Here is a 27,305-nt window from a genome sequence, read left to right as displayed (position 1 = left end):
TCCTAACCTTTGAGTGCTTGACTTTGCAATATGAACAGTCTTTAAACTTAATTTGGTTTATATATTTTCCTAGCCCCCTAGCTCTGGGGATGAGGGGCTAGGGGTGCAGGAGGGTGCTCCTGGCTGGGAAGTGATATTGACCGTCCTATGTCTCATCAGCACTATTGGAACTATAGATATAAAACACATCTCTATCATTTGAGCTAATGGAATAACTGACAGAGAATAATAGCCTATTATTGCTATATGTACCAGTCTCTAAAGGGAGATGACACACACAATTTGCAAGTAGGTTTCACAGTTATTTATCAGATAGCAGAGGACAGAAACTCACAAATCTTGGGTTCCAGTCCAGGTCCTAAAAGGGAGCATGGTCTCTTGGTTACAGATCCTTCTATCCTTGTCCACCATGTCTGTCTCCTCTTCCCTTAGCATGTATCCCCTCAGCCTTTCTCTGCCCCACATCTGACATATATTCTCCATCTGCCCTCCCTGTTCCTATCACCTTCCATAGCTTGTCTTTGCCTCCCTCATTCCTCACTCCTCTGCAGTCCAGTTAGGCTGCTTCCTCCTTTGCCTCCATGCAGCCTGGGCACCAACACAAGCTGCACTGAGCGCACCAGAGAGGCAGTCTCTATGCCCTTAGTTCCTATGCCCAGAGCCACTGAGGCTCGGAGGAACAAATACAGGGAAAATTCTGCTCAGCCCCTGCAGCCGTGGGATGGAGCACTGGTATAGAAAGGAAGTTCAGATAATTTGGCTGCCAAACTCAAGAAGGCCTTTACTGAGCACATGCTAACTATGTTTTTAGAGAGGCTTCTGACTGGCCTAACATTTGGGGTGATTTTCATGGGGATGGCAAAAGGCATATCCCTAATACCAGGTCAACTCCCCTGCCAAATTTCAAGTCTCTGCTCCAACACATGGAAGCACTAGAATGTATCAATGAAGTATGTGTGTAAGTAAGTTTTTAACATGGGAAAAACAACATTTTTTCCTAACCTTGTTTTGAGAAATGACTGAACCATTTTAGCTGAAATCTTAAATAAGTACATAAATAAATGGTCCGAGGGAGACACCCAGCATGGAAAATTTCAGTCCAAATGATTAAAGTTTGACAAAGTTATAAGCAACTGAAAACAAGATCTTATAATAGAAAATGCTAGGTAATCTTAACTACATGTATCGCTACTAGCTCTGCATAAAATTATAAGTACACTTTCTTAATTTTATGTATTTTTAAACTATCATCCCAGGGATGCCTTATTGGCAAGAATTTACTTTCACAGAGAAATACCAAAATAGAGGTCTCAATAAGCCCAGCAAGTCACCTTGAGTATGAACCAATATCAGGATATTGTCATTGTACTGACTCAGCAATACCTGCACTCACAAACCTGCAATTGCAGTCAAGAATTAGAGAGAATTGAACCTGAAAGTGAGGAGAAGTTGGAAGATGGAGTAATCACTATACTGAAGAAATACTGGCAAGTTAGACAGCTATAAAACTCCAGTGGAAAAATTGAAATCTGCCATTCTAGAGGGAATCCTTTAATCTCAAAGCGCATTTTCATTAGATTAATATTAGCTTTCCCAATGCAGATAAAATAGACTGACCTGATAATGGGGTTTATACCACTGTTTCAAATCCCAGTCCCAAAGAATCATCTGTAAAAGAGATAAAATAAATAGTAATGAGTTATATGCTCATAGTAAAAAAGTGTGTATTAGTAGAATACATCTTGATCAGTTCATGCTATTTACAATAATTCCCTCCGAATTTTGGTGGATGGGAAAGGTTAATTTTCAACTGATCATTTCACTGTCTCAATTGCTAACATTAAAACAAAAGTCATGATAAAATATGAAAACCAAATATAGCAATAACTGTCAGTAAAAGATTTATATTTTAAGAGCAATACAATTTACTTATTGATAAAGTAACTATATGATCTTTTTTTAATCCTATAGGATTGCAGACAGTAAAAAAGTCATCCATAAGACAGGTCACAGCAGTGGATGGTGATGCTGCTTTTCTGTTTTTATTTATCTAGTTATAAAGGCAAACAAAATGGCACCTACGCTAAGCTCTAAGCACTCTTGGAAATAATTTATAAACATAGTTAAACATTAATAAAAACAATGATCGCCATATACATTTACAGCAAAAGGAAAAATTATGAGAAAAAAGTTTCACTTCCCCCTAAAATAACTCCCTTAGGCCTGGTCTACACTGGGGGGGGGGGGTTCGATATAAGGTACGCAACTATTAGCTATTCTTGTAGCTGAAGTCAAAGTACCTTAGTTCGAATTACGTACCCGTCCTCACGGCGCAGGATCGACGTCCGCGGCTCCCCCATCGACTCTGCCACCGCCGTTCACGGTGGTGGAGTTCCGGAGTCGACGGGAGCGCGTTCAGAGTTCGATATATCGCATCTAGCTAGATGAGACGCGATATATCGAACTCTGAGAAATCGATTGCTACCCGCCAATATGGCGGGTAGTGAAGACGTACCCTTAAGCAACATCCCACTCCCCCCCCCAAAATGCTCACAAAAGAAAAGTCTTGCGGTGAACAAATATTGTCTATTTTGGACCCAGGGTGAGGATGGGGGTGGGGGGATTTGAAAGCCATGGAAAATGCCCTGTCAAGAACTCCTCTTATATATCGAAGAAGTTCCATCTTCATCTTCTATAAACCTGAACTGCAGAACTGTAGCATAAGCAGAGAGGAGGACTCTCAAGTAAGCAGATCCAAGGCCATTACAGGGATTTATAGGTAAAACTAACACCTTTAAATATCCCTGTCAACTAGTGAGATGCACTGGTCTAATGTATTCACCGCAAGACAGTCCACTTCATAGAATCATAAAAATATAGGACCGGAAGGGACCTCAAGTAATTAAATCCACCCACCTACGCCGATGAAAGTTCAAGTAAACTTAGACCATTCCTGACAGGTGTTTGGCCACATGTTCTTAAAAAACTTTTTGGTCAGAATTCCACACCCTCCCTTGGAAGCCTCTTCCAGAGCTTAATTACCTTTATAGTGAGAAAGTTTTTCCTAATATCTAACATAAATCTCTCTTGCTGCAGATTACACCCATTACTTCTTGTCATACCTTCAGTGGACATGAAGAGTAAATGATCAGTCTCTTTAGAACAGCCCTTAACATAGCTGAAGACTGTTATCAGGTTCCCCCTTAATCTTCTCTTCTTAAAACTAAACATGCTCAGGTTTTTTATTCTTTCCTCATAAATCAGATTTTCTAAACCTTTTATCATTTTTGTGGCTCTCTTCTGGACTCTCTACAATTTGTCCACACCTTTCCTAAAGTATGGCACCCAGAACTGGATACAGTACTACAGCTTAGGCCTCCACAGTACCGAGTAGAGCAGGACAATTACCTCCCATGTCTTACATACTACCCTCCTGTTAATGCACCCCAAAATGATATTTGCCTTGTACGCAGCTGCATCATATTGTTGAATCATATTCAATTTGGGATCCACTATAAGTAAGGCTACGATTATGTCACAGAAGTCATGGAATCCGTGACTTCCAGCAACCTCCGTGACATTGGAGGCGCCCAAAGCTAACCAGCCGTCCTGTAGTGTGAAAAACTGCTATCTGACTGAATGTGCAACTTAGGGTGTACTGAGCATGCTCAGTAACAGCTGCTGAAGCCAGCAGCAAGGGACCCCTGCAGCAGCCCAGCCTCCACGGGTGACCCCTGCAACTGACCAGCCACTGGTGCTGGCAGGGACCCCATTGCTCCCCAGCTGCCACCACTGTCAGGGCCCGCCCCGCAGCTGCTAAGCTGCTGCGAGCAGCCCATCCCCATCCTACTCCCACTCCCCACCACAGGCAAAGGGATCCTGGAGCTGCTCAGCGGCTGGTGGAAGGGGCCCTCCTACAGCTCCCCAGCCGCCATCATTGGTAGCGGTGGGACTGTCCCTCCCCCCACAGCTGACTGGCCACCAGTGGGGACCCCTGAGCTGCCCAGTTACTGGCGGCAGCAGAGGGACACCGGAGCTGCTCAGCGGCCACAAGGGACCCCCACATCTCCCCAGACGCCGCTGCGAGCAGCCACCATCCCCACCCCCTGCAGCTCACAGCTGCCTCCGGCCATGGCAGAGGGACCCCAGAGCTGCTCAGCAGCTACTGAAAGGGGCCCCCCACAGCTCCCCAACTGGCTCTGTAGGGCAATGGGGACCTTGTAGCTCCCAGATGCTGCAGAGGGGTTGGGCAGAATGTTTTTAATAAAAGTCAGGGACATATCATGGCTTCTGTGATTTTTTGTTTCATGGCCGTGATCTGTCCACGACTTTTACTAAAAATAGCCATGACAAAATCGTTGCCTTAACTATAACCCCCAGATCCTTTTCATCAGTACTACCACCTCACCAGTTAATCCCTGTTTTGTAGTTGTGCATTTGATTTTTCCTTCTCAAGTGAAATACTTTGGGCCTTGTCTTTATCGAACCTCATTTTGTTGATTTCAGACCAATTCTCTAATTATCGAAGTCTCTTTGAACTCTAATCCTGTCCTCCAAAGTACCTGCAACCCCTTCCAGCCTGGAGTCATCCACAAATTTTATAAGCATACTCCACACTCCATAATCCAAGTAATTAATGAGCAGACTGAATAGCACCAGACTCCAGGACTGGCCCTTTCAGAACCCCACTAGATAGGCCCTCAAACTAATCTCTGCATGTTTTTTTTATCCAATTAAGCATGCAGCTTACAGTATTTTCATCTAGACCACATTTCCCTAGTTTTCTTATGAGAATGTCATGTGTGACTGTGTTAAAAGCCTTACTAAAAATCAAGATATATCATATCTACTACTTTCTCCTTATCCACTAGGTCAGTAACCGTCAAAAAAGGAAACTAGGTTTGTTTGGCATGATTTGTTTTTGACAAATCCATGCTGTCTATTCTTTATAACCCTATTATCCTCTAGGTATTAAACAATTAATTTGTAAACAATTTTGTTTCCAGGTATCATATTTAGGCTGACTGGTATATAACTCCCAGTTCCTCTTTGCTCTCCTTCTAAAGATAGACAATATATTTGACCTTCGCCAGTCCTCTAGGACTTCACCTGTCCTCCATGAGTTCTCAAAGATAATTGCTAACAGTTCTGATATTGCTTCAGTTAGTTCCTTAAGTACCCTAAGATGAATTTAATCAGGCCCTGCCAACTTGAATACACCTCTACCCCTATATAATACTATCCTTGGGAGCCAAAAAATCTTACCGAGTTATAGGTGAAACCGCGTTATATTGAACTTGCTTTGATCTGCCGGAGTGCGCAGCCTCTCCCCCCCAGAGCACTGCTTTACCGCATTATAGCCAAATTCATGTTATATCGGGTCACGTTATATCGGGGTAGAGGTGTACCTCTAACTTATCCAAATATTCTTTAATCTAATCTTTCCCTATTTTGGCTTGTGCTCAGTCCCCCTTGTTAATATGAACTGTGTTGAGTATTTGGTCTCTAGCAACCATTTTAGCAAAGACTGAAGCAAAATAGACATTAAATACCTCAGCTTTCTTAATGCCATCAGTGATTAGCTCTTCTTCCCTGGTAAATATGAGACCTATTCTATGCTTCATCTTTCATTTAACAAGTGGTAGGCCACATTCTATACCAGTTCGTTTTCAAGTGGATTTAAGATATAGCTTCAAGTGGAGTATATTCCTGTACAGTAATAGAGTCACAAATTGATAAAAGTATGAATTACAATGAGGTCCTTTTTGGTAAGAAAAGATCAGAACCTCCTAACCAGATGCAAACATAAAAAAATTGTTTTACAATTCAACAGTAATTGCAAATCTAACCAGACTCATAAATTGTAACGAGTGGAAGACATACACTTTCAGTAGGGATGTGGAGCAGATACAATCTGTATCATATTGTCCAATTGCTCTCCTCAACTCACCAACATCACTCCTGTTTTGTCTGGACTGAATCTCAGCAATTTGCTCTCATTCATACCCTTTGCCTTTTCCCAAACACTACTAAAGATGTTAAATTGGGGTTGAAAAATATATATATTTCCACTGATATTTCAGTAGTAAACACTATACTTGGTAGCATCTCTATAGGTTAGTTTCCTTATGATAGAAACCAGATAGCAGTGGTATCCACTTCTTATACATGTGTATATCTTGATGAAAGCTCAGTGATAAATGACAGTTTTTTTAGAAATTCTAACAAGTTAGCATTCCACATGACAATGTCCTTATCCAACTGATTTGAATTCATATCTAGTATGATTTTGTGAGACACAGTTGCCAATACTTTAATAAAATTCTACTGTGTTGCATCTACTCTTTCCCTTCATTCAGAAATTTTACAATTCTACCAAAAAAAACCTATTCTATATAATTAGCTACTCAAAATTACAACAGCTAAAGAGTTATCTATGTTTAAGCACAAAACAGATGGCTTTACATCTTACTTCCTTCTCCCTGCCCCCACAACCTAGTGGAGTATGACATCTATACTTACAACTCGTTAAATGAGAAACAAGTAAATGGTCCATTTTTTTTTAATAGGAAGTCTGAAAATAAATAAGAAGATGGGCCACGGGGCAAATCCCCAGCTGGTGTAAACTATCATAGCTACATTGATTTAAAAACAGCTGTGGCACTTTACACCAGCTGAAGATCTGCCCCTATATGTTTTAGATATTTCGCATTCAAAAGAACATGCCTCCACGTATTAACAAGTATTAACAAAATAGTATGACATTCTTTGACATATTAAATCATATAGTCCATAAAATGCTTCTGAAAAATTACGACAGATTATTTGTAAATCACTGTAAAATGCTTGGGTCTTTTATTTTCCAATTTGTGCTATTCTCTCACAGTAAAAGAATATTAATATTCCCTGCTCTTTAAAATATGATACATCTCATTAATATGATTTTTTCTGCCCAGAAGTAGTCTAATTCTGTTCCAAAACCAACCAACAACATTTTTTTCTGTAAATACTTTATAGTAAGGATTTAGATTAAGAGCACTAACACAAGAAGCCAAAATAAATGCTAAAGTGAAAAAATAAAATCTGCTAAAATGTCTGTGGAAAACATTTTCTTCTTCAAAAGTTTTGTTAGAAGTTGCTCTGTGAATATGATTGCAAGCCTACATGTCACGAACAGCTTTATAAAACCACCAAAACCACACTGATACGTCAGCAATGCAATCGGAAGATGCTATCAGGCACAAATACGTCAATTCATTGTTCTTTCTGCAGACCAAAAATAAAAACTACATACGGAAAATAAAATTTAGAGAATCACTGTTACATTTTAGTGATGTTCAAACCTTACAAACCCAGTAATATCACTGTAACTGGGAAGTTATGGTTATATTTCTAATTGTGCTTTTTTCCCTGATAAATGTAGGTTATGCAAATAAATTTATCTACAAATTACAGAAAAGAATAATCCACTGCCCTTTTTTCTTCTTCTCTATTTTCAGTCCAAAAATAAGACATTGATACTGCCATGATTATTCAGACATCTGCAATTCTAGAATTACTCTACTCCTTTCTGTCCATGAAAGATCTGAGTTATTTTTTGTGGCTGCTCCTGTACCTTGAGGGCTCTCTCTTGAAGAGTGCACAGGGTTCAAACCTGGCTTCCCCTTCTGTTCAGCGTGTATTGGAGACTGCAAGAAAGGGCAATAAAAGGACACAGGCTGATGTGTCTTCAGTATGCAAACGATGCCCAGGTCTGTCTCCCTGACATCTGACCCAATCAATGCAGTGAAACAGATGATTCAGTGCCTATGTGAAATGAGGTTGGATTGAGGGTTGACTAGGGGAAGGAAGTCTAAGAAGTAGAGAGGATTAGATCAGCCATTGAGCAGCAGCCTGCAATTTAACAATGACTGTCCAATCAATGTGCTCCCCCAACATGCCACACAATAAAAAATACTATCTAATGATCAAATGTAATGCTCATGTTTAACAACAAAAGAAGGATGAGATCAATAACCACATAAATATTTTATTTGGATTTTGTAACCTTATAAACTAGATCCACTGTGTGGAGGGAAACAAACTATTCTGGGCCTGACACACAGAACATTTAAATTAAAAAGAAAGAGCATGGAAGGAGGGACTATCCTACATGGATGTGTCATACTAAGAAACACTAATAAAATAACATTATACTTTTAGATGTACCAATACAGAGTTATGGGTCAGAGTCAGCAATTAATTAATGAAGAAAATGCGAGGTGTTGCATGGAACTCACTATGTTGTTCACTCTGCTTCCAAAGGATACATCCATAATCAATTTTTAAATAACTGGTGAAATAGCATGATGACAATTAGCCTTCCATCTTGCAATTTTCCCAACACGACCTTTCCCATCTGCCCAAGAACAAAGTCATAGTTCTTGTAAAATTCACTGTATTTTTCAGTAGAAAAGAGTCCGCCCCACTCTGTAGCCTTAAAAAAAAAACTGCAGCTCTAAACATCCCAGGCAAAGATAGCATTTGAATTGCTAGTTGGGACATCAATCAACCAACCAGGGACTCTCCATATCATACAAACTATTCATGTTCTGTTTGTTTCCCTCCTGAGACATCCACATAGGCCCCAGTCCAGAAAAACATAAAGCATATGCTTAACTTCAACGTTAACTTCTAATTCTAATCTAACTGGACTTCAGTGGACTTACTTGTTTTCTTAAAGTTAAGCACATATTTATGTGATTTGCTGAACTGGAGCCCATAATATTTAAGGCAATGGCCTAATGTTCAAGTTTTACGCAAAGATGTTTCTTGATTATTTAGCTATATTCTCCTCAAAGATTACGTTGCTACAGAGTTGACCTATAACAGATTAAAAGTATGGAATGAAGGCTGGCATGCCATTGGTAGTCATTACCTCAGCTATGTGGTCTAAAGATTGTGGTATAGAATGTTTTCAATCTTCTGTCATGGCTATTGTAAAAGTGAAGGTTTTCTTCTCCACAATAGCCACCATATAAGCAGTCCTGCTGAACTGTTCTGAGTTGTGGACAGCTTGGTGAATCTAGGCTTCTGTTTTTAGCGAGTAGCAAGTTTCTCCCTCTGACTGTGAGAAGTCTTTTTGGGTGGGAGGTGGGGAGGAGGGGGAGGGATGGAGGGCAAAAACCAGATTTACACTGATTTGCTGCAATCACAGGTTTCTTCTCCTCCCTTCCAGAACATGGATAGTTAGCATGATATGGAGACTCCCTTTGTTTGTTTGACTTATTGATGACCCAACTAGCAATTCAAAAAGATCAAATGTCCATATTTAGTTAGATAAATCAGTGATCATTGATACTGCTGGCCATAAGGTTTTGTTGACTTGCCTGCAAATCCTCCAAGGGGTGGACAGGATTGTACTTCAATACCTTTTCTTTTTCAGCTATGTTTGGTATAGCAAATGAAATGGTCTCTCTCTGGAAAGCAACTTGTGGGATATCCATGCCTTTGTAACTTCCAGGGCATATGATCATAATACCTCCAGTTGAGACTTCCCCTCATCATCAGTCAGAAATTACAATTAGTCGATTTTTGCCATAGGAAGTGTATTGTACCAGTGCTCTTTGCTTCCAGATATAATTCAAGTTGTTGATCTATGAAGCCAATATGGTTTGGTCCTAGGTACTTGAGTCAGTGCCTCTTTTCTTGTGCACTGATATAGCAGGAGAGATACAATTGTGCACTCCTCCAACTGCAGGAGAGGCATTTTGAATGGAAAGGCCTTAGGGCTAAACATTTCCTATGTTGATCTGATAAAGACAAAGTAAGTTGACCTCCAGACCACAAATATGAAATCCATTTTTTGACTTAGATATTTGTAAGGTGGCAGTGTACATTTTCATTTATAGTATTATTATGTGAATGAACAAATTATTTCAGTAAACATTCCACAGCCCAGGACCCATAAAAGAAAACATTCTGCTGCCATTTAACCTGTTGGATATAAACTTAAGCTCCTCAGCTGATTTCAACTGCCACGGTAACAAAACTAAAAGACAACGACTTTCTAAACTGACCAGGACCTCAAAACCGAATGGGCTCCATAAGGTCAAAAACCAACAACTCAAATTGTACATTAAAAATTAACTAAAAAGTGCTGATTAGAGGAACACATGCAACATTTTCCCAGGAGAAGTAAAATGAACATGTAGGTTGCCACAATCTACAGTAGCTGAATAATTTTCAGGGCTAACTCCATGTAGCACACATTGCAATAATCAAAGTGAGGTAACAAAGGCATGAAATGCTATGGTGAGATCATGTGAAAGGGAAAGTTACAATCTTCTTGCCAGCCAGCAATGAAAAATATAGGTCACCACATACTACATATCTTTCTGTGTATGTCCTACTTCTATTTAAGTCAATTCTATTAAAAATATGACTATTATATAAATCTCTTCTCAATCAGGCCCTTACTTGATGATTTTTCAACCTGAGAGGTGTGGGGGGTTATTTCATTTTCTCCAATGCTTCTAACAGTCCACAAGGTGGCACTTAAATCTAGAACTGCAAAAAAACAATTGTTTGCTCGTTCTAGTATCTTGCACTTGCCTTTTTGAGAGAAAAAGCAGAATACCACAGAATATACCCTTTACGTAGAAATATTAAGATACAACTGCAATAACTCCATGGCAGGATCTATCTGGGGACAAAAGTGGATCGCTGGTTTTAAATATGATTGACAAGATTTGCTCATTGGAGCATCTGCTCAGTTTACGACCCATTTTAGCCCTTAAGGTAGTTCTTCTTGGACAAGAGGCAGTAAAGAAGGCATCTTGGGGGCCTGTATTTTGTTTCTCAATAACTCCCAATCCAGCCAAATCTACTTAGTTTAAGTGCAAACCATACAATCTCAACCTGGAAGATGAAAGCCAAATGTTCCTTCTGGTTCCTCCATCATCAATAAGGATTCTGCAATCAGAGCTTAGTTAACAATTCTGTTGAAGATGGTCATAGTTGCACTGACTTTGTAGCACTAACAGGAGCAAAACTTCAGTCTGCTAAGTTAGCAAATAGGTCTCAAAATGGATTTGTAGCCATGAAATTTGCTGCAAAAACCATCCTTGATAGTATTACTGTACTCCAGAATCCAAGCCATCACTTCTTTGAAAAATTCTGTTTCAAACTGTTACAACAAAGGAAAAACTTAAAAATGTGAACCACACATAGATTAGTACATTTTTGTCTATATGGTCTGCAGACAGCATGAGGTCTTGTCTACCTGAGATAGTTGCAGCAGTTTAACCTAAGGAGTCAATTTAAACCAAATATAGTTAAAACAGTGCAAACCACTATGTGATCACACTTAGTTCGGTATAAGAGTGGCTTTTTTGATTTAGCTTAAGTCAAGCCACTTAAATACAAATAACAGTATCTACATGCATTTGTCTTAGTTTAACAAAGATGGTTTAAAAAACAATTTAATTTAAACCAGTGAAACTTTCCCCATGGACATAAAACCTGAAATAATAGCTCTGAGGAATGGCTTAATAGAGTGTTAAGTGTGAAGCCTACCTAAAGATGACAATTTAAATATCCAAACGGGCTGTGTCACCACTGTTCATTTTAACAGAAACATTCACCTAATGTGCATATCCCACAATGCCAAATTGCTGCCCTGAGTGCTAAAAGCCCCAAATTACCCCTATATTCAACTGCTAAAATCTCCAGTTTTGCCCTCAAAGACTTCTAAGATGTAATTATGCATTGTAATACAAAAAAAACCTGAAAATGTAAAGAGAATATAAAAATTTAATTTCAACATAAACAACATAGGGACTATTATATTTATTGTATTACTCAATTTCACCTTTAATGAATCAAAGCATTAAATTTAGGTGAAGCTACTGCAGAATTTATATTCAGTGGCATCAGAGCGTAACACAGGGCCATGTTGTAATGAAGATGTCATTTTTAAATAGCTTCTTTTCAGAATGGAATCATAGTTTAATAATTTTAATACATTTAAAAGTTTCCAAAAAAATGTTTTAGACTTTTAAAATGTTTCAGAAACTTTCTGATTCAGGTACAGGCTGATTTAAAAAAACAAACAAACAAACAAAAAAACTGTATGGGCAAGTTATGGGAAATGAGAAAAAGAACAGGTTTCCAGTAGGTTCTATTCTTTCCTTCATTCCCTCTCCCCATGATTCTCATTTTCTCCATCCTGTCCTTTTTTTTTTCCCCCTTCTCATTCGCCATTTCTCATCCATTTCATTCTTTCTTTGGGGATGTATATTATGCATTTTTGCCAATCTTTGTTTTCTTGTGACATACTTTCTTTTTTAAACTATATTTCAAATGCATACATTGCTGATTATGTATTTTTTACAGTTTGTGTACTGTAATTCTGTTTGTTTTATTAAGACTTTGGAAAAGGAAAAGAAGCTCTTTAGACCTACACTATAGAATCAATTTTAAAGTCAACTCATCTGCTGTTTAAAACTGTTTCATTCCTTTAAATTGCAGAAAGGAGGCATGGCTTTGAGGGTCAGCGTGTGAAGAGCGCCAGTACTTTTCATCTTGGTAAACAAGCTTAGATACTGAGATAAAAGAGGTGTCAGGAAGGATTTTTCAAGCCTGATTTAGGAATTTTTCAAATAATGAGGAAAATGTTCAAAGATTTCAATGATCTCTAGTGTAACATGTGTGCAGTTTGAACATAGGAACTTAGGAACCAACATATTAGATCAGGCCTGTAGTCCATATGGTCCTGTCTCTGCCAGCACCAGATCTTCAGAGGAATGTCCAAAGAATCCCAAAGTAGGCAGATGCAATCTGCACCCCTTGAAGGTCTCATCCCAATCCATACTAGTTAATAAAGATTCTTTTGAACCCTGAAGCATAAGGTTTTGTATCTCTTGCAATACTCTACCATCCATTATTTTATATACTTTTATGTCACCTCTTAGGCCTTGTCTATACTACTAAGTTGTTTTGGTGAAAGGCAACTTTAGTAGATGAAACAGTGGAGGTGCAATGCCATTTTCGGAGACAAAACTCCTCAGTTTCACAGACAAAATAAAACCACCTCGATGAGAGACACAGGGCTTTTTATGTAAAAGTTTTGTTTGTAAACACCGCATTTCAATTTAGCGCTTTAATTGCCCCCCGAAAGCATCCCACAATGCCCATCTTGACTGCTCTGATCAGCAGTTCCAAATCCATTGCCCTGCAGCCAGGTAAGCAACTGTCTGCCCCTCCCGCTTTAAAGCCCCAGAAACTTGTGAATTCCACTTCCTGTTTATTCGGCATGAAGAGCTCACGTCTCATCTTCCCAGGTGATCATGGTGGCTCAATGCAGCAAACGCTCTCCCACTTGGACCAATGCAGAGCTGCTGGGAGAGGAGGCTGTGAAGACCTAGCTGCGCTCCAGCCACAGGAATTTCAACACCTACCAGCAGATTTATTGTGGCTTGTGTAAAAAGGGCTATGATCAGGACACACTGCAGGGCAGAGTAAAGATCAAAGTCCTGAGGCATGCATACCAGAAGGTAAGGGAGGCAAACCATCACTCTGGTGCTGTGACCCAGACCTGCCATTTTTATAAAGATTTGGATGCGGCGACCCCACCTCCAGAGCCCAGAGTCCCATGGATATTTCAGTGGGTCTGGAGCAGTAGGTGGACCTAACCATGATGACAAAGTCATCAACAAAGATGTGGAGGCAGAGGACGATGTGGAGCCCACAGCGGAGTCACCCGGTGGTGCATCCTGTCAGGAGCAGTTCTCCAGTCTGGAGGTGGCTAGCCAGTCTCGGCAATCGCAATCCGGCAATCCAGAAGCAGTACAGGGAACCCCGGTAAGTGGTTTATCTTTGTGAAGTGAGGAGGTGGGTCGAGGACATTGAAATGTACAAGGCTAGCTGTGTTTCTCTGTGCTGGACATTCCCCTGCACAGCTAGGCAGTATGGCAGAACAAGGTGTCTATGCACACCAAGATTTCATGGGAATCCTCCAAAGAGATCTCTAGGAAACTTTCCAGGAGGTACTCAGCAATCCTCTGCTGAAGATTACTTGGCAGGGCTGCTCTGGTTCCTTCCCCACTGAAGGAAACTTTCACGTGCCATTCTGCAATCACTCGCACAGGGAACAAATCAGCACAAAGGCGAGCAGCATAAGGGTCAGGGTGGAAGCCACAAGCGCATAGTAGATGCTCCCTTTCTTCCCTGCTTACCCTCAGGAGAGAAATATCTGGCACAATGAATGCCGCCTGTTGAGAAGGGGGAAAATTTAGAATATTGTCCATAGACCACTTCACCACGACGCTTTCATATTGATTTTCTGTCCATGTACAATGCCTCCGATCATGGGGAAAAACTCACCACGCCTGGGGTGTTCACCAGCACGTGGGCTTGTAAGGTTCAGTGTGAAAGTGATTGGTATGTTAGTAGAGGTGTATTTTACTGTCCTGTTTCAATGCTGTGGTGTACTTAATCATGCCTCTGTGCATTGTTCTTTGTGCTTCTGCAGATATGGCCTTGACAGGCACCCCCTACACACTGGCAGAGCACCTCCACTGGCTAAGAAAGTGCCCCAGACGGATCAAGGAAAACATATTCCTGGCAGTGATGCAATGCTCAGATGCTGAAAACAGGGAACACAGGCAGTGGAGGGAAAGAGAGAGTCGGGCAAGAACACACAATGAGGCCTACTCTATGGCTTCAGCAGAAAAGATTATTAAAGTGATGGAAAAGCAAATAGACATGCTACAGGCCCTCGTAACGCTACAGACTGAGCAGATGTGTGCCTGCCCTCCTCTTTAGTACATTCAAAACCTCTTCCATGCCCTCTGCAACTCCATCTGCAAATTCCTTTCCACTGTCTGGCGTTTCTCACTATTCCACTCACTCCACACCCACGGAAACCTTTGTAAATGAGAGCTAGATTTATGCACAGCTGTGAAAGTTGGCCCTCCCCTGGTACCTCCTCTCCCCACAAGCATTTGTGTGTGTGGTGTGAAGTGAAGTATTTTTTTGTGCAATAAACAATTTTTTTAATAAGAACTCTATTTTTTTCCAGCAAATTATGATAGCAGATGCCAGCAACAAAAAAACAAGCAGTGAAATCATTTGCTTACATTGAATCCTAGGCCACAAAAATCACACGTGCTGCCTTGAAAACATCAATTTCAGACCATAGCATAGCAACATTCATTATAGGTTCTCATCTTCAAAGTATTGCCTCAAAGCATACCTGATTCGAATAGCTCCTTGTTGTGCTCCTCTAATAGCCCTGCTATCTGGGTGCTCAAAAGCAGCTGCCATGGGTTCTGCCTCAGCAGTCCACCTCGACCAAACTTTTCACCCTTGCCTTCACAAATATTGTACAACATGTAACATACATCTATGATCATGGGAATATTATCCTCATATAGGTCTAATCTGCCATAAAGGCATCACCAGCGTGCCTTTAATCTGCCAATTGCACACTCCTCGGTCATCCTGCACGTACTCAGACTATTGTTGAACTGCTCCTTATTGCTATCTAGGTTTCCCGTGTTAAGCTTCATCAGCCATGGCATTAAGGGGTTCACCAGGTCTCCCATGATCACTATGGACATTTCAACATCCCCTAATGTAATCTTCTGGTCTGGAAAGAAAGTCCCCGCTTACATGTTTCTGTACAGGCCGATGTTCCTGAAGATACGAGCACCTTTCCTGACCACCCTGTGCTGATGTCAGTGAAACGCCCGTGGTGATCCACAAGCACCTGCAACAACATGGAGAAGTACTCCTTCCTATTAATGTACTCTGTCGCAAGGTGGTTGGGTGCCAAAATTGGTATATGCATGCCACCAATCACCCTTCCACAGTTAGGGAAACCGATTGCTGCAAAGCCATCCACTATTTCATGCACATTGCCAAGACCCATTGTCCTTTACAGCAGGATGCGATTAATGGCCCTGCACACTTGTGTTAATGCAGCCCCAACAGTTGACTTCCTGACTCCAAACTGATTTGCAACTGAGCAGCTGCAGTCTGAAGTCGCCAGCTTCCACACTGTGATCACCACACACTTCTCCACCGAAGGAAGCTCTCATTTGGTTGTCCCTGCGCTGCAGGGCTGGGGCAAGCTCAGCACACAGTTCCAGGAAAGTGGCTTTCCTCATCCAAAAGTTCTGCAGCCACTGCTTGTCATCCCAGACCGGCATTACAATTTGATCCCACTACTCAGTGCTTGTGTCATGAGCCCAAAAGCAACAGTCCACCATGTGCAGCTGCTCCATGAATGCCAAAAGAAATCTAATGTTGATCCTATTGCTGTCGGACAGCACATCAGGCAACTGTGATTCCCGTTGACTTCCAAACTTCAAGATTAACTGCACTGCCATTTGCAACATGCTAGCAGAGCATGGGACAGCAGCGCAAGATCCACGGTGGAGTGAGCAGAAAACAAGGGACACTGAAAAATGCTGAGAACTGAAGACAGAAGCACATAGAATGCTGGGACAGAAAACAATGCATCATGGGACACTGAGCCCAAACCCATGATGTGCTGCAATCCACTCTGCCTTCCCACAAGACCTAGTGGCAGAAGGCGGAGAGCTGAACTGTGGGATAGCTCTCACTGGCGATGCTACTGATCCACAGTGTGGATGCATTATTACGACAGGGAAAGATAGTGTGAACATGTGACAACGATTTTCTTTTAGCACTTTTGGATCATCATAAAACTTTTGGCAAAAAAACTGACAGTGTAGACATACCCTTTATTCTTCTCCTTTCTATTCTCAAACTCTCTTCATATGAGAGCTTTCTCATGCTCCTAAATCATTTCTCATAACTCTTCTCTGAACCACCTTTTAATCTGCAATTTGAATTCTCTGTTCTATCACAGGAAAATGCTAGAAACACTCTCTACATCACCCTATCATTAATTTAGAATGGAAGCTCCTCATCTCAGGGCAGGATACTCTGTTTATAAAGCATGCACAGCTACAGCAGCATACAAATATGAATAATTTTAAGTGTCTAGCATGGGCAACATTTCCCTTGTTTTTAAATGAAAAAAGAGGTAATGAGGTGGTTCTAACATTATTAGAACAGTTTGAGAATTATTGTATTTTAACAAGGCACCCTAAGATAGCATGTGTTAAAAACTCCAAACCTACCTCTTTACCAAACTGAAACTGTGGTGTCGTAACATAGGCCACAATCCTGCAAGAGTTTATAACCTCAACCATGTTGTTATTCACACTAGAGAAACAAGAAGAAAGGCCTTTCCCTGAGAAATTTGAAGTCTGCACAGACAATATACAGATGAAAGGTGGGGAAAGATATGCAACAAAAGACAGAATGGGTAAGTTGCAAAGCTTAGCATGTGTCTTGTCAGTTTCACTAGCCTTTTTAGATTTTTTAGGATTTTGTAACAAATTTTGCTAGAACTTTTATTAAGATAGAGCTAGAGGGGTTGCAGGTCTTTGGGAAGAAATGTATTTATAAAGGAGATGCTTGACAAGGGATAAGGTGGAGAAGTTTTGAACCATGTCACACAGGGTGTTACTCCACTTGGCTGATCAGGTGTGAAAATGTTTACAAATACTGCTAGAAGTATTTGCAGTATGCTAGTAGTATGGGTCACTACAAAAAGTAATTTTCCCTCTGCTGATACCCACACCTTCTTGTCAACTGTTGGGAATGGGCGACGTCCACGTTAATTGAATTGGCCTCGTTAGCACTGACCCCCCACCCCACACACACACTCAGTAAGGCAACTCCCATCTTTTCATATACTGTAAAATATATATATACTGCTTACTGTATTTTTCACTCCATGCATCTGATGAAATGGGTTTTAGCCCATGAAAGTTTATGCCCAAATAAATTTGTTAGTCTCTAAGGTGCCAGAAGGACTCCTCATTGTTACTGCTGGAAGTGTTAGCATGTACAAAGCCTAAACATATTTTTTCTCCAGTATAGCACTGAGGATAGTACAAAAGGGATGTTAACGTTTCTAAAATCCACTCATTTTCTGAGAAGACTTTTTTCAAGCTAAATGTGGGTGTAATATTTGTTTAATATTTTCCAAATGACAAAAAAATTCAGACAAAAACTAAATATCTTCAGTACTTAAGAATTAGTCATTTTTGTTCATTTCAGAGCCTTAAAGTCTCTGAAATTATGCAAATAAAAAAGCAGATTGGCTGTAGCCAGGTATTTCAAAATATTTAATTTCAAAAATGTATTTTAAGGGTATATGTATTTGGGGTACATAATATTACATAGCAGTATTACTTTGATACTAATTTAAAATTGAACACGTGTGGAGTAAAGAGATTCAACAGCCCTATTTTAAAGTAAATGTATAATCCCCATGCAGTAAAACACACACACACACACACAAAATTAAAAGATAGGTAAATAATGAGGGTGTGAATTTCAAAAATGATGGTTTTTTTCAGACAGAGCTAAGAAATACACCTGTAATCAAAAAACTTGACTCATAACACTATTCAGGAGTCCCAGCATGATTTGTTTTTATTTTGATTCTTTAAGGAAAGGAAACCTATAGAAAATTCTAAGATAGACATCATCCAATATAATTACATGATCCAAAAAAGTTTGCCTAGTCAATATCACTTTTTATTTTAAAATTAGTCTTTACTTCAGTTGGAGTCTTTTATTGAACAAATGAAAATGATTCCTAGTTGCTAGCAGCATCTGTTTGACATTGTTAGGCATTAACTCAGTAAATAAGCATTCCCATAGCAACCCAGCATAGAATTAACTAAACAATGATACTAACACCATAGCAACTTCATTCCGAAATCAACTCTGCAGAAATCCTCTTGTTCAAAAGAAAAATTCTGTAACCAGATGAAAGATAAATTAATATTCTAAATTTCTTCTGAAATCATAAAAATCCTGCTTTACATGTGCATTGCTCTTAATAATTGCAAGAATACTTTTCACTAAGATTGATGCTAAATTTCATGTATTGCTTTTATTTTTACACAAGATTTATTCTATTGTTATGATTGTCAATCTCCTCTAGACTTTTCACCCTCTATAATTGAATGATACAAGGACAAATAACTTCAAGAATGCTCTTCCAAATTTTTTTTTTATTTGCTTGCTATGTATCTAAAGAAAGTGTTATTTTGTCTTTTTAGAACATACAGATTTTGAACGGACAGAATGTAGTACTGATGAATTATTAAAAGTTATATTTAGTTTGAGGTTAAAGGATATATCTTGACAAAGAATCCTTTGTCAAAGTGGAAGGCACGGATTTTGATTCTATGGACAATGCCTCCAGTTTCAAAATCCTGTGGACCAGGGTAACATGCCAGTAAGTATGCTATCTTAATAGAAAGGAAATACAAGGATTCGAAAGAAGTGGTTCAACAAGGGATATTGGGTTAAGGCATTTGGAACCAAGATCTTCAATGGTGCCACTCTGTGCATCTCCTCCGGTTTAATTGGAGCTCTATGAAAGCAATGAAAGCAGCATTTTACATGAGAATGTGAAATGATCATTCTTGTTTTATTCTCCAGTGTGATATAGAAGATAGCATAATAATGCTTACTTTCAATTCCCGTAAAAAAATCCAGAATTTGTTGAACTGTAGTAATTTTGGCCTTGATGTATTTGGTAGTTCAAAGTGAGAAATTATGCTAAATACCGGGGTAGCCTGAATTCGCAGACCCATTCCAGAAGGAAGAAAATTACTTACCGGTACTGTTCTTCGAGAGTTGTTTCTATATTTTTTCTTTATTTCCTTTCTAAGTGCAAGCCACTAAATGGAAATATACTTATATATATATATATATATATATATATATATATATATATATATATATATATATATATATATATATATTTTCATAGGCCAACAGATCTTCTAATAGAGGAAGGACAAGATAAGACTGTATGGACATAGCAGTTATGTCTATAAACCAGAGTCTGTAATATTAACATGAGACCCTAAGATTATTGATGCTTTTTCTTGTCTGACCTTCTGCATCATTCCGGATAACAGAGAGAGTGGAGAGACATTTACATGAGCCCATTTGGTCAGAATAAAAAGAGGGCATGATTCTGGTGGCTAGAGATAGATTAATCTGCCTTGCAATTTTGCCTGGACAATATAGCAATAATTGGTGAACCAAAAACATATGTAAACAGTAGGAACACCAGCTATCTAGGGCTCCAATTAGATTGGTCCATATGCTCAGTTTGCAGTCAAATTAAGCTTCTTTTTGACATACAGTGCCTGCATAGACACTAATTTTCTTTTGGCACAACTCCTCCTTGGCAAGTGGTAAAAGACTTGATTCCCCATTGGGTAACATATGCCATATCATGTTCAAAATGCAATGATGTTCTCCACTCAATATATTCTTTAAGATGATTTTTGGGAGACAATCAGGCCCTAGATCATGTGGCTGAAAGACTGTACTCCCCACCTAAAGAGGCCGGCATCTGAAATTTTCTGGGGACTGAACCTAAGTCAGTGCTGCTTCTAAGTTTAGTGAGGATGGGACCTTCTGAAAGCTTTAGGAGTGGGCATGTAGAGATACTTTTGAAGTGGTCTCAAGTGGAGCTTCACCCACATGAGAAGTTCAGTACACAAGACCATTGTGCCCAATTGACTCAACCTGGCGTAGAATGATATTCAAACAAAAAGCGACTGAAATTGACAAATGACAGCCAGGTATCTGGCATATATTTCCTTGGAATAGAATGAAGCATGGTACTTTGTATCTATCTCAATGCATAGATGTAGGACAGTCTGATATGGTAACAGGTGGCTTTTCTGGAAGTTTAGCAAAAAACTGAGGCTTCTAGGAAAAGCACAGTACTTTTGGATGCCTTGAATTGCTTGCTCCACTGAAAGTTGTTTAAAAGGATGCTATCTAAACAAGAGTAAATGTGGATTCATTTTTGACAAAGGGCTAGGACCAGAAATATTAAGACTGAAGAAAATATCCTTGAAGAGATGGCACGTCCAAAGGATTGAGCTTTGTATTGACAGTGTTCCTGTCTTTGAGATAGCTGTCTTGGAATATGCAGATAAGCTTTGTGAAGACAGACTGAAGATAAAAATTCCACCAGAGAAATAGCTGTTAATATTGATTTTAATGTTTCCATTTTGAATTTTAGCTTCCAGACACTTGTAGATTCTTCAGATCCACAATTGCCCTGATTCCTGACAAATGTTATGGGGCTGAAAAGAAAATGGAATATCTTTTACCAGTACTGCTCCTTCTTGGGAACTAGTTTTACAGTTCTAATTTGGAGCACCCAATAGGAAAAATATAGCTTCCTACATTTGATATTTCCTAATGGTCTTATTACCTTTAAGGAAGGTAATGAAGAAGAACTGGCTACAAACACAATAGGCCATTTCCCCTCTCTAGGTTTTTTCCAGCTCCTGGTTCAAGGAAAAGCTACCCACTAACTTATAGCAGTTAGGAAAAAAAATTATGCACATGTTATCCCTAAGTTGGTGCATAATGGAGTTTCCCTGAAGCATTTGGCTCTGATCCCTGTCAAAGACAGGAAATTGGACTAGATGGGTCACTGCTCTGATCCACTATAGCTGTTCCTATATTTTGTAGTAATTTTACTACAATCTGAAATCTAAATGTTAAAAAGGCTGCATTTATACTGCAAAGGGCAAAATCCAGACATTTTTCATAATAAGGAACTCTTCAGAACTACCTGTAAAAAGTATTTGAAATTAGCTTGTGGTAAAATCTAAATCCCATATTTGTGCCTTGACACTATTAATAAATTACCCAATTTGTGATATAGATTATGTAGGAATGCAATTTAAGAGGTGGTAACCTAGGCTCTATCCTACTGTAACAGTAATTTAGTAAAAAAGTTTATTGTGCATTTTAAAGAATATTAAAATTCAATATTGGTGTAGTAAAACATAAAAGCAGTATAAGAATATTTCTGGGATCTCTTATTAAAAGTGAACTGCACCATTTACTGCTCTTATGTAATACATAAAAGGTATGGTTTTTTTAAAAAAAATCGGTTTTTTTCTGAATGATCAGAAGTATAAATCTCAGCTTCCCTGTTTTTTGCTGGGAAGACTTTGGAAGACTAGTGAACTTGGGAGAAGCAATCTCATAAAAGGCTGAAACCTGAGCTCTAACATTTTCTGCCCTCAGCTGAAGAGGAGAGGATGTTCAATTTTTCACAACGTTTTTTTATCCCTGCAGTTTCTCCGGAGTCGGATCTAAACAAATTTTGATAAAAACAATAAATAGCTTTGAACAATCTGACCACACGTCTCCTCTCTGTCTAACCCAAATGCTTTGAAAACTACTACACATATTCAAGTTTTTGCAATATCAATTCCACTAATTATCCAGCTGTCTTTGGGCACAAGGTAATTCTTGGATTAAGATGTTTTGTTTGTTAGATTCCTTTCCATTAAACTCTGTGGGATATCCTGGTCAGTTTCACTGAACAATATGGAGATATTTGGAGGAAGAGGTCTCCCTAGTGCTGAAGACCTCCTCCCCTTCTATTTCTGCTTGTATCAATTTTCTTTTTAGGCATCTCCAGAGCTGCCTCCAAGGTAGAAGCTTCACTTGGGTCAGTAACTGCTTTCTTTGGCTAATGACCTGTCTGACAAAGTGATGAGCGAACAAGGAAGATCTCACAGATTTACAGTAAAGAAGTAAACTAAGCTGGACAAAGTCCAGAAGTCAAACAAGTAATGTCACGAACCCAGGTATATAGAATCATAGACTTTAAGGTCAGAAGGGACGATTATGATCTTCTAGTCTGACCTCCTGCACAACGCAGGCCACAGAATCTCATCCACCCACTCCTGTATCAAACCTGTGTCTGACCCACTGAAGTCCTCAAATCATGGTTTAAAGACTTCAAGGTGCAGAGAATCTTCCAGCAAGTGACCCTTGCCCCATGCTGCAGAGGAAGGCAAAAAAAACCCAGGTTTTGCCAATCTGCCCTGGAGGAAAATTCCTTCCTGACCCCAAATATGGCGATCAGCTAAACCCTGAGCATGTGGGCAAGACTCACCAGCAAGACACCCAGGAAAGAATTCTCTGTAGTAACTCAGATCCCACCCCATCTAACATCACATCACAAGCCATTGGGCATATTTACCGCTAGTAGTCAAAGACGAATTAATTGCCAAAATTAGGCTATCCCGTTATACCATCCCCTCCATTTGGCCATAGATTGACACATATTGTAGTCATAGCGGCCAAGGAGGGCTTGGTGGTTGGCAACTCTCTACTGAAGGCTGGAAGATGAATAAATATTTTGCCCAAACAGATCCAGTCTCGTTGAGTCTTTATTCTTGGGTGTAGCCCCAGGTTGACCCTGCCTCTCCCTCTGGTTAACGGCCTGAACTATGAGGGAGTTTGGGACTGGGTAAGTATAGAGATACTCATAGCCTTTAGCTGGCACAAAATATTTGCACTCAGCTCTTTTTGAGATGGGTGGCAGGGAGGAGGGGGTTTGCCATAGGGCGTTAATTATTTTTGATACCCTCTCGTGTAGGGGTAAAGCCACTCTAGCGGATGCCGTGGAGCAAAGGACATCAAACATTAAGTCCAACGGCAACTCAATTTCCTCTGCCTGGAGCCCCAGATTACAAGAGACCCTCTTCAAAAGCTCCTGATGAGCCATGGTGTCATCTAGCAGAACTGGGTGAGGAGGACCCATAATTGCTTCGTCCGGCGATGATGAGGATGAAGCCAGCACCGAGGGATCCACCACATCCCCTGGTGATCCAACTGGCTGTTCCCCTAGGTCCTCATGGGACTGGAGGGTCTTTCCCTGTGGGGCCTCCAGAGGAGGGCGGGATGGTGTGGCTGATGGCCTACCTGAGATGCCCGCCACTGATTGGGCGGCCTGGGAAGGCTCGGTTAACCCCCATGGATTCCAGGGGTACAACACTGCCAGCCATTGGCCTGAAGACGGTTGTGGTGCTGATGAAGTTGACAGTACCACCGGTGCCAGGGTTTGTCCTCCTACCAGAGACTCCTGATCAGCACTGGAGTCTTAAGTGGAGCAGACGCTGCAGAGTGACAATGACTGGCTGGCTTGGCGGCCCTCCTCCCCACGGTGCCAGCCACTGTGCCTTGAAGTTGACCTGTCCGATTGGGACGAGTTCCTCCCATGGGACCTCTGGGATCTTTGGCATATCTGCGTCAGTAGACTGGCAATCTACACTTCACACTGCTTGACCTGTACCGGGATCTAGAGCGGGACTGGGAATCAGAGTGGCCTGGTTGTCGGTATAATCTCCCCGATCGAGGGGATTTGCATCCCGGCAATGGGTACTGGCAGGTGGGTGACCGGTGACCCCGTTCCGCCAATCGGTCACAGGACTGGTGCCAACGCATTGGAGACACAGTGGATCGGTCTCAATGCTCATGCTGGGGGGGTGCGTGCCTCCGCAGGTCTGTCCCAGGTTACCAGCAAGCCACACCTCGAATCCCACTGTTGGTGCCCAGGGTCTGGAGACTGAAGAGGGCTTCTCTGAGCCTGCCTCCCAAAGTCTGAAGCATGATGGCTCTGTGTGGGCGAGCGCTGGTGGGATGTCCCCCGCGATGGGGAGCAGCACTACTGAGGTAGGGACACTCAGAATGGTCCCAAGGTGGGTTTACCCTGAACTTGGGTACCGCTGGAGCTGGTGTGGGTGGCACCAGTAGTCTCAAGATCTCCTGTGCTGTCTGCAGGGCCTCAGGCGTCGATGGGCCTTCGAGTTGACGGGGGCCCTCATCACTGTCTGGTGTGGCAGGCATAGTAGGGGAGGGGCTTGGCTGCTCAATGTGAGCTGGGGCCTGACTTCCTCATGGAGGTGTTGAGCTGCCCAGCACGGATCTTGGTTCTCCTCTGGCCCTCTCCTTTCCCTTATGGGAAGTGGGAGATCTTCCTCTTGCTGACCTCTTGGGCTTCTTGGCCGGGGAGAGGGATCGGTGACGGCTCATAGACAGCACCAGCGGGGCACTCCATACCTACGCTGCAGTGCTCAGGGCCGAGTCAGACCTCTGCTCCGGTTCAGGAGTCAGTGCCAACTCCATCAGGAGTGCCCTGAGACAGATGTCTCTCTCCTCTTTTGTTCTGAGTTTTCATGACACAGATGCAACACTTGTCGCTTATGTGTCCTTCTCCTAGACACCGTAAACAGCTAACGTGCAGGTCGCTGATGGGCATGGGTCACTTACAATGATGGCATGGTTTAAAGCCTGGGGACCAGGGCATGCCCCGTCCCTAGGCTGAGTCCTGTCCGGGATGAGCTGACTAGAACTAACACTAAGGGTAAATAGTAAACTATAAACAACTATTTTACCAAGAAATATTTAAGAGACATACTGAACTAAGCAAAAGCTAGCCGAAGCAGCAGAAGTTCCAGCACCATCACTGGCGGCAAGAAGGAACTGAGGGTGGAGGGTGCCAATCACGCCCCTGTGGCCATGTGGGTGCCATTCCAGAGGCCGGTCCTCTATGAATACTGCTAAGGGAAAAACTTCTGGCACCAGTGCATTTGGCAAGTACATACACCTAATATGGAATGGACATGAGCAAGCACTCGAAGAAGAATGCTCAGTTTCCAAATGTAACAAATGTACTGATGCCAAGGAAGGTTCTCATCCCAGTGCTTGTGTGGAAGGAACAGTCAGTACCTGGACCTCGTCCTGCATCAGAGGTGAGTTGGCATGCATAGGCACAAAAGATCCCTGGCTGCCGCATATGCCTCAGGCGTAGTCGGTACCAATGTAGCAGTGTGCATCACACAGAGGGAAAAAAATCGATGCCATTCTACGTCCCAGCACTAGAGTCAGTCTCAATGGTACTTCATGAGGTGCCGAGACAATGACTCTACATTGGTATTCTAGAATATGGTACCAGAAAGCGCTTGGCAGAAGCTGGCTTACCTCTAATCTTTGTACCGGTCCTCTTGTGACAGTTTGGAGGGAATGTAGCTCTCAAGGAAGAAGAGGCCCCAGACACTGCTCCACTTTGTGTTGAAGGGAGCCAAAGAGAAGACACCATTCTCCCTCTCCTGTACTGCACAAACAGCCAAAAAAGTCTGGAATTTGGCTTTCTGTAGCCAAAAGAAGGCATCTTCTTCCTTGTGGTTCTTTGTCTTTTAGTGTGTATTGGCAGAACAGACTACCATACCCTTTCATTAGCTACTGTTACTATTAAGAAGGGCAGTGCTGGATGTGTATAAAAATACTCACAACCCTTTGATGGGACATGATATCTCCAATCAGCTCATTTCAATGTAACTGAGATAGAAGCTGGAGTAGCCAGTAATTCCCTTGCTGGAGCCAAAATTTCCTTATATGTGAGCACAGCAAACAATCCTGTGAGACTCGATGCAGGATATCAGTTCACATCATGTCTTCTGAACCATTTCAAAAGGAATTTCAAGGGTTCCTGCCAATCTCATGAGAAGTTCTTAAAAGGTCTTGAAGTCATCAATTCTACTTCTACTTTCATACATCTGCAAGGCTTTTGTTGCACAACTGTACATTGTTCACATGTAAAGAATCACTTGTATTACTGAACCTACTAGCGCTTCATCTGGAGAAGATGATGAACATGCTAAAGCCATTGGAGGGTTGTCGTCAACTCCTGCATTGTCGCATTCACTTAGCAGTTGCTGCTCCTCTGGAAGAACATTCTCCTCAGGAGGAGAAGTGAAGATTCTTTGAGGTTAAGCTGATGGCGATCTATCATTCAAAAAAGATTAATTTAAACTGGAGCAGGTCAGAGAATAGATACTAGGATGAACAGGGGGATGAAGTGCCTGCCTTATGAGAGGAAACTGGAAGAGATTAGCTTGTTTAGCCTAGCCAAAAAAAAGAAGGCTGACGGGGGATATGGTTACTCTATAGAAATACATTAGAGGGGTAAATACCAGGAAGGGTAAAGAGTTATTTAAGCTAAAGGACAAGATTGGCACAAGAACAAACAAGCAGATATGAACTGGCCATGAACAAATTCAGTCTGTAAATTAGAACAAGGTTTCTAACCATCAGAGGGGTGAGGTTCTGGAATAGCCTCCTAATAGGAGTTGTGGGGACAAACAACTTAATTAGTTTTGAAAGAAAACTAGACAAACTTATGAGTGTGATTGTATGATGGCACTGCTTGTAAAGGTAGGGGGCAGGGCTCAGCAGCGATCAGACTCACTTCTGGTTTATGTCTTAAGTTTCTAAAGGCTCATGCTTCAGAGTTACAGCTGGCCATCTGCAGGGGTCAGGAAACGACCTTAGCTCCCCCTCTCACTTCAATGTATTCTATTTGGTTT

The 27,305-nt window shown here is 41.1% G+C and overlaps 1 protein-coding gene across 2 annotated transcripts in view; it reads right to left on the bottom strand.

Annotated features, from left to right (window-relative positions):
- Positions 1-27,305, bottom strand: part of PDE3B (phosphodiesterase 3B) — a 271,481-nt gene that overhangs the window by 135,330 nt on the left and 108,846 nt on the right. For both annotated transcript variants that reach the window (XM_039535240.1, XM_039535241.1), the window contains exon 2: positions 1,618-1,668. In XM_039535240.1, coding sequence (XP_039391174.1) covers positions 1,618-1,668 — 51 coding nt within the window. The remainder of the gene's footprint in view (positions 1-1,617; positions 1,669-27,305) is intronic.

This window comes from Mauremys reevesii, linkage group 4, assembly GCF_016161935.1.
Source record: "Mauremys reevesii isolate NIE-2019 linkage group 4, ASM1616193v1, whole genome shotgun sequence".
Lineage (NCBI taxonomy): Eukaryota > Metazoa > Chordata > Testudines > Geoemydidae > Mauremys > Mauremys reevesii.
This window is presented reverse-complemented; position numbering and strand designations above follow the sequence as displayed.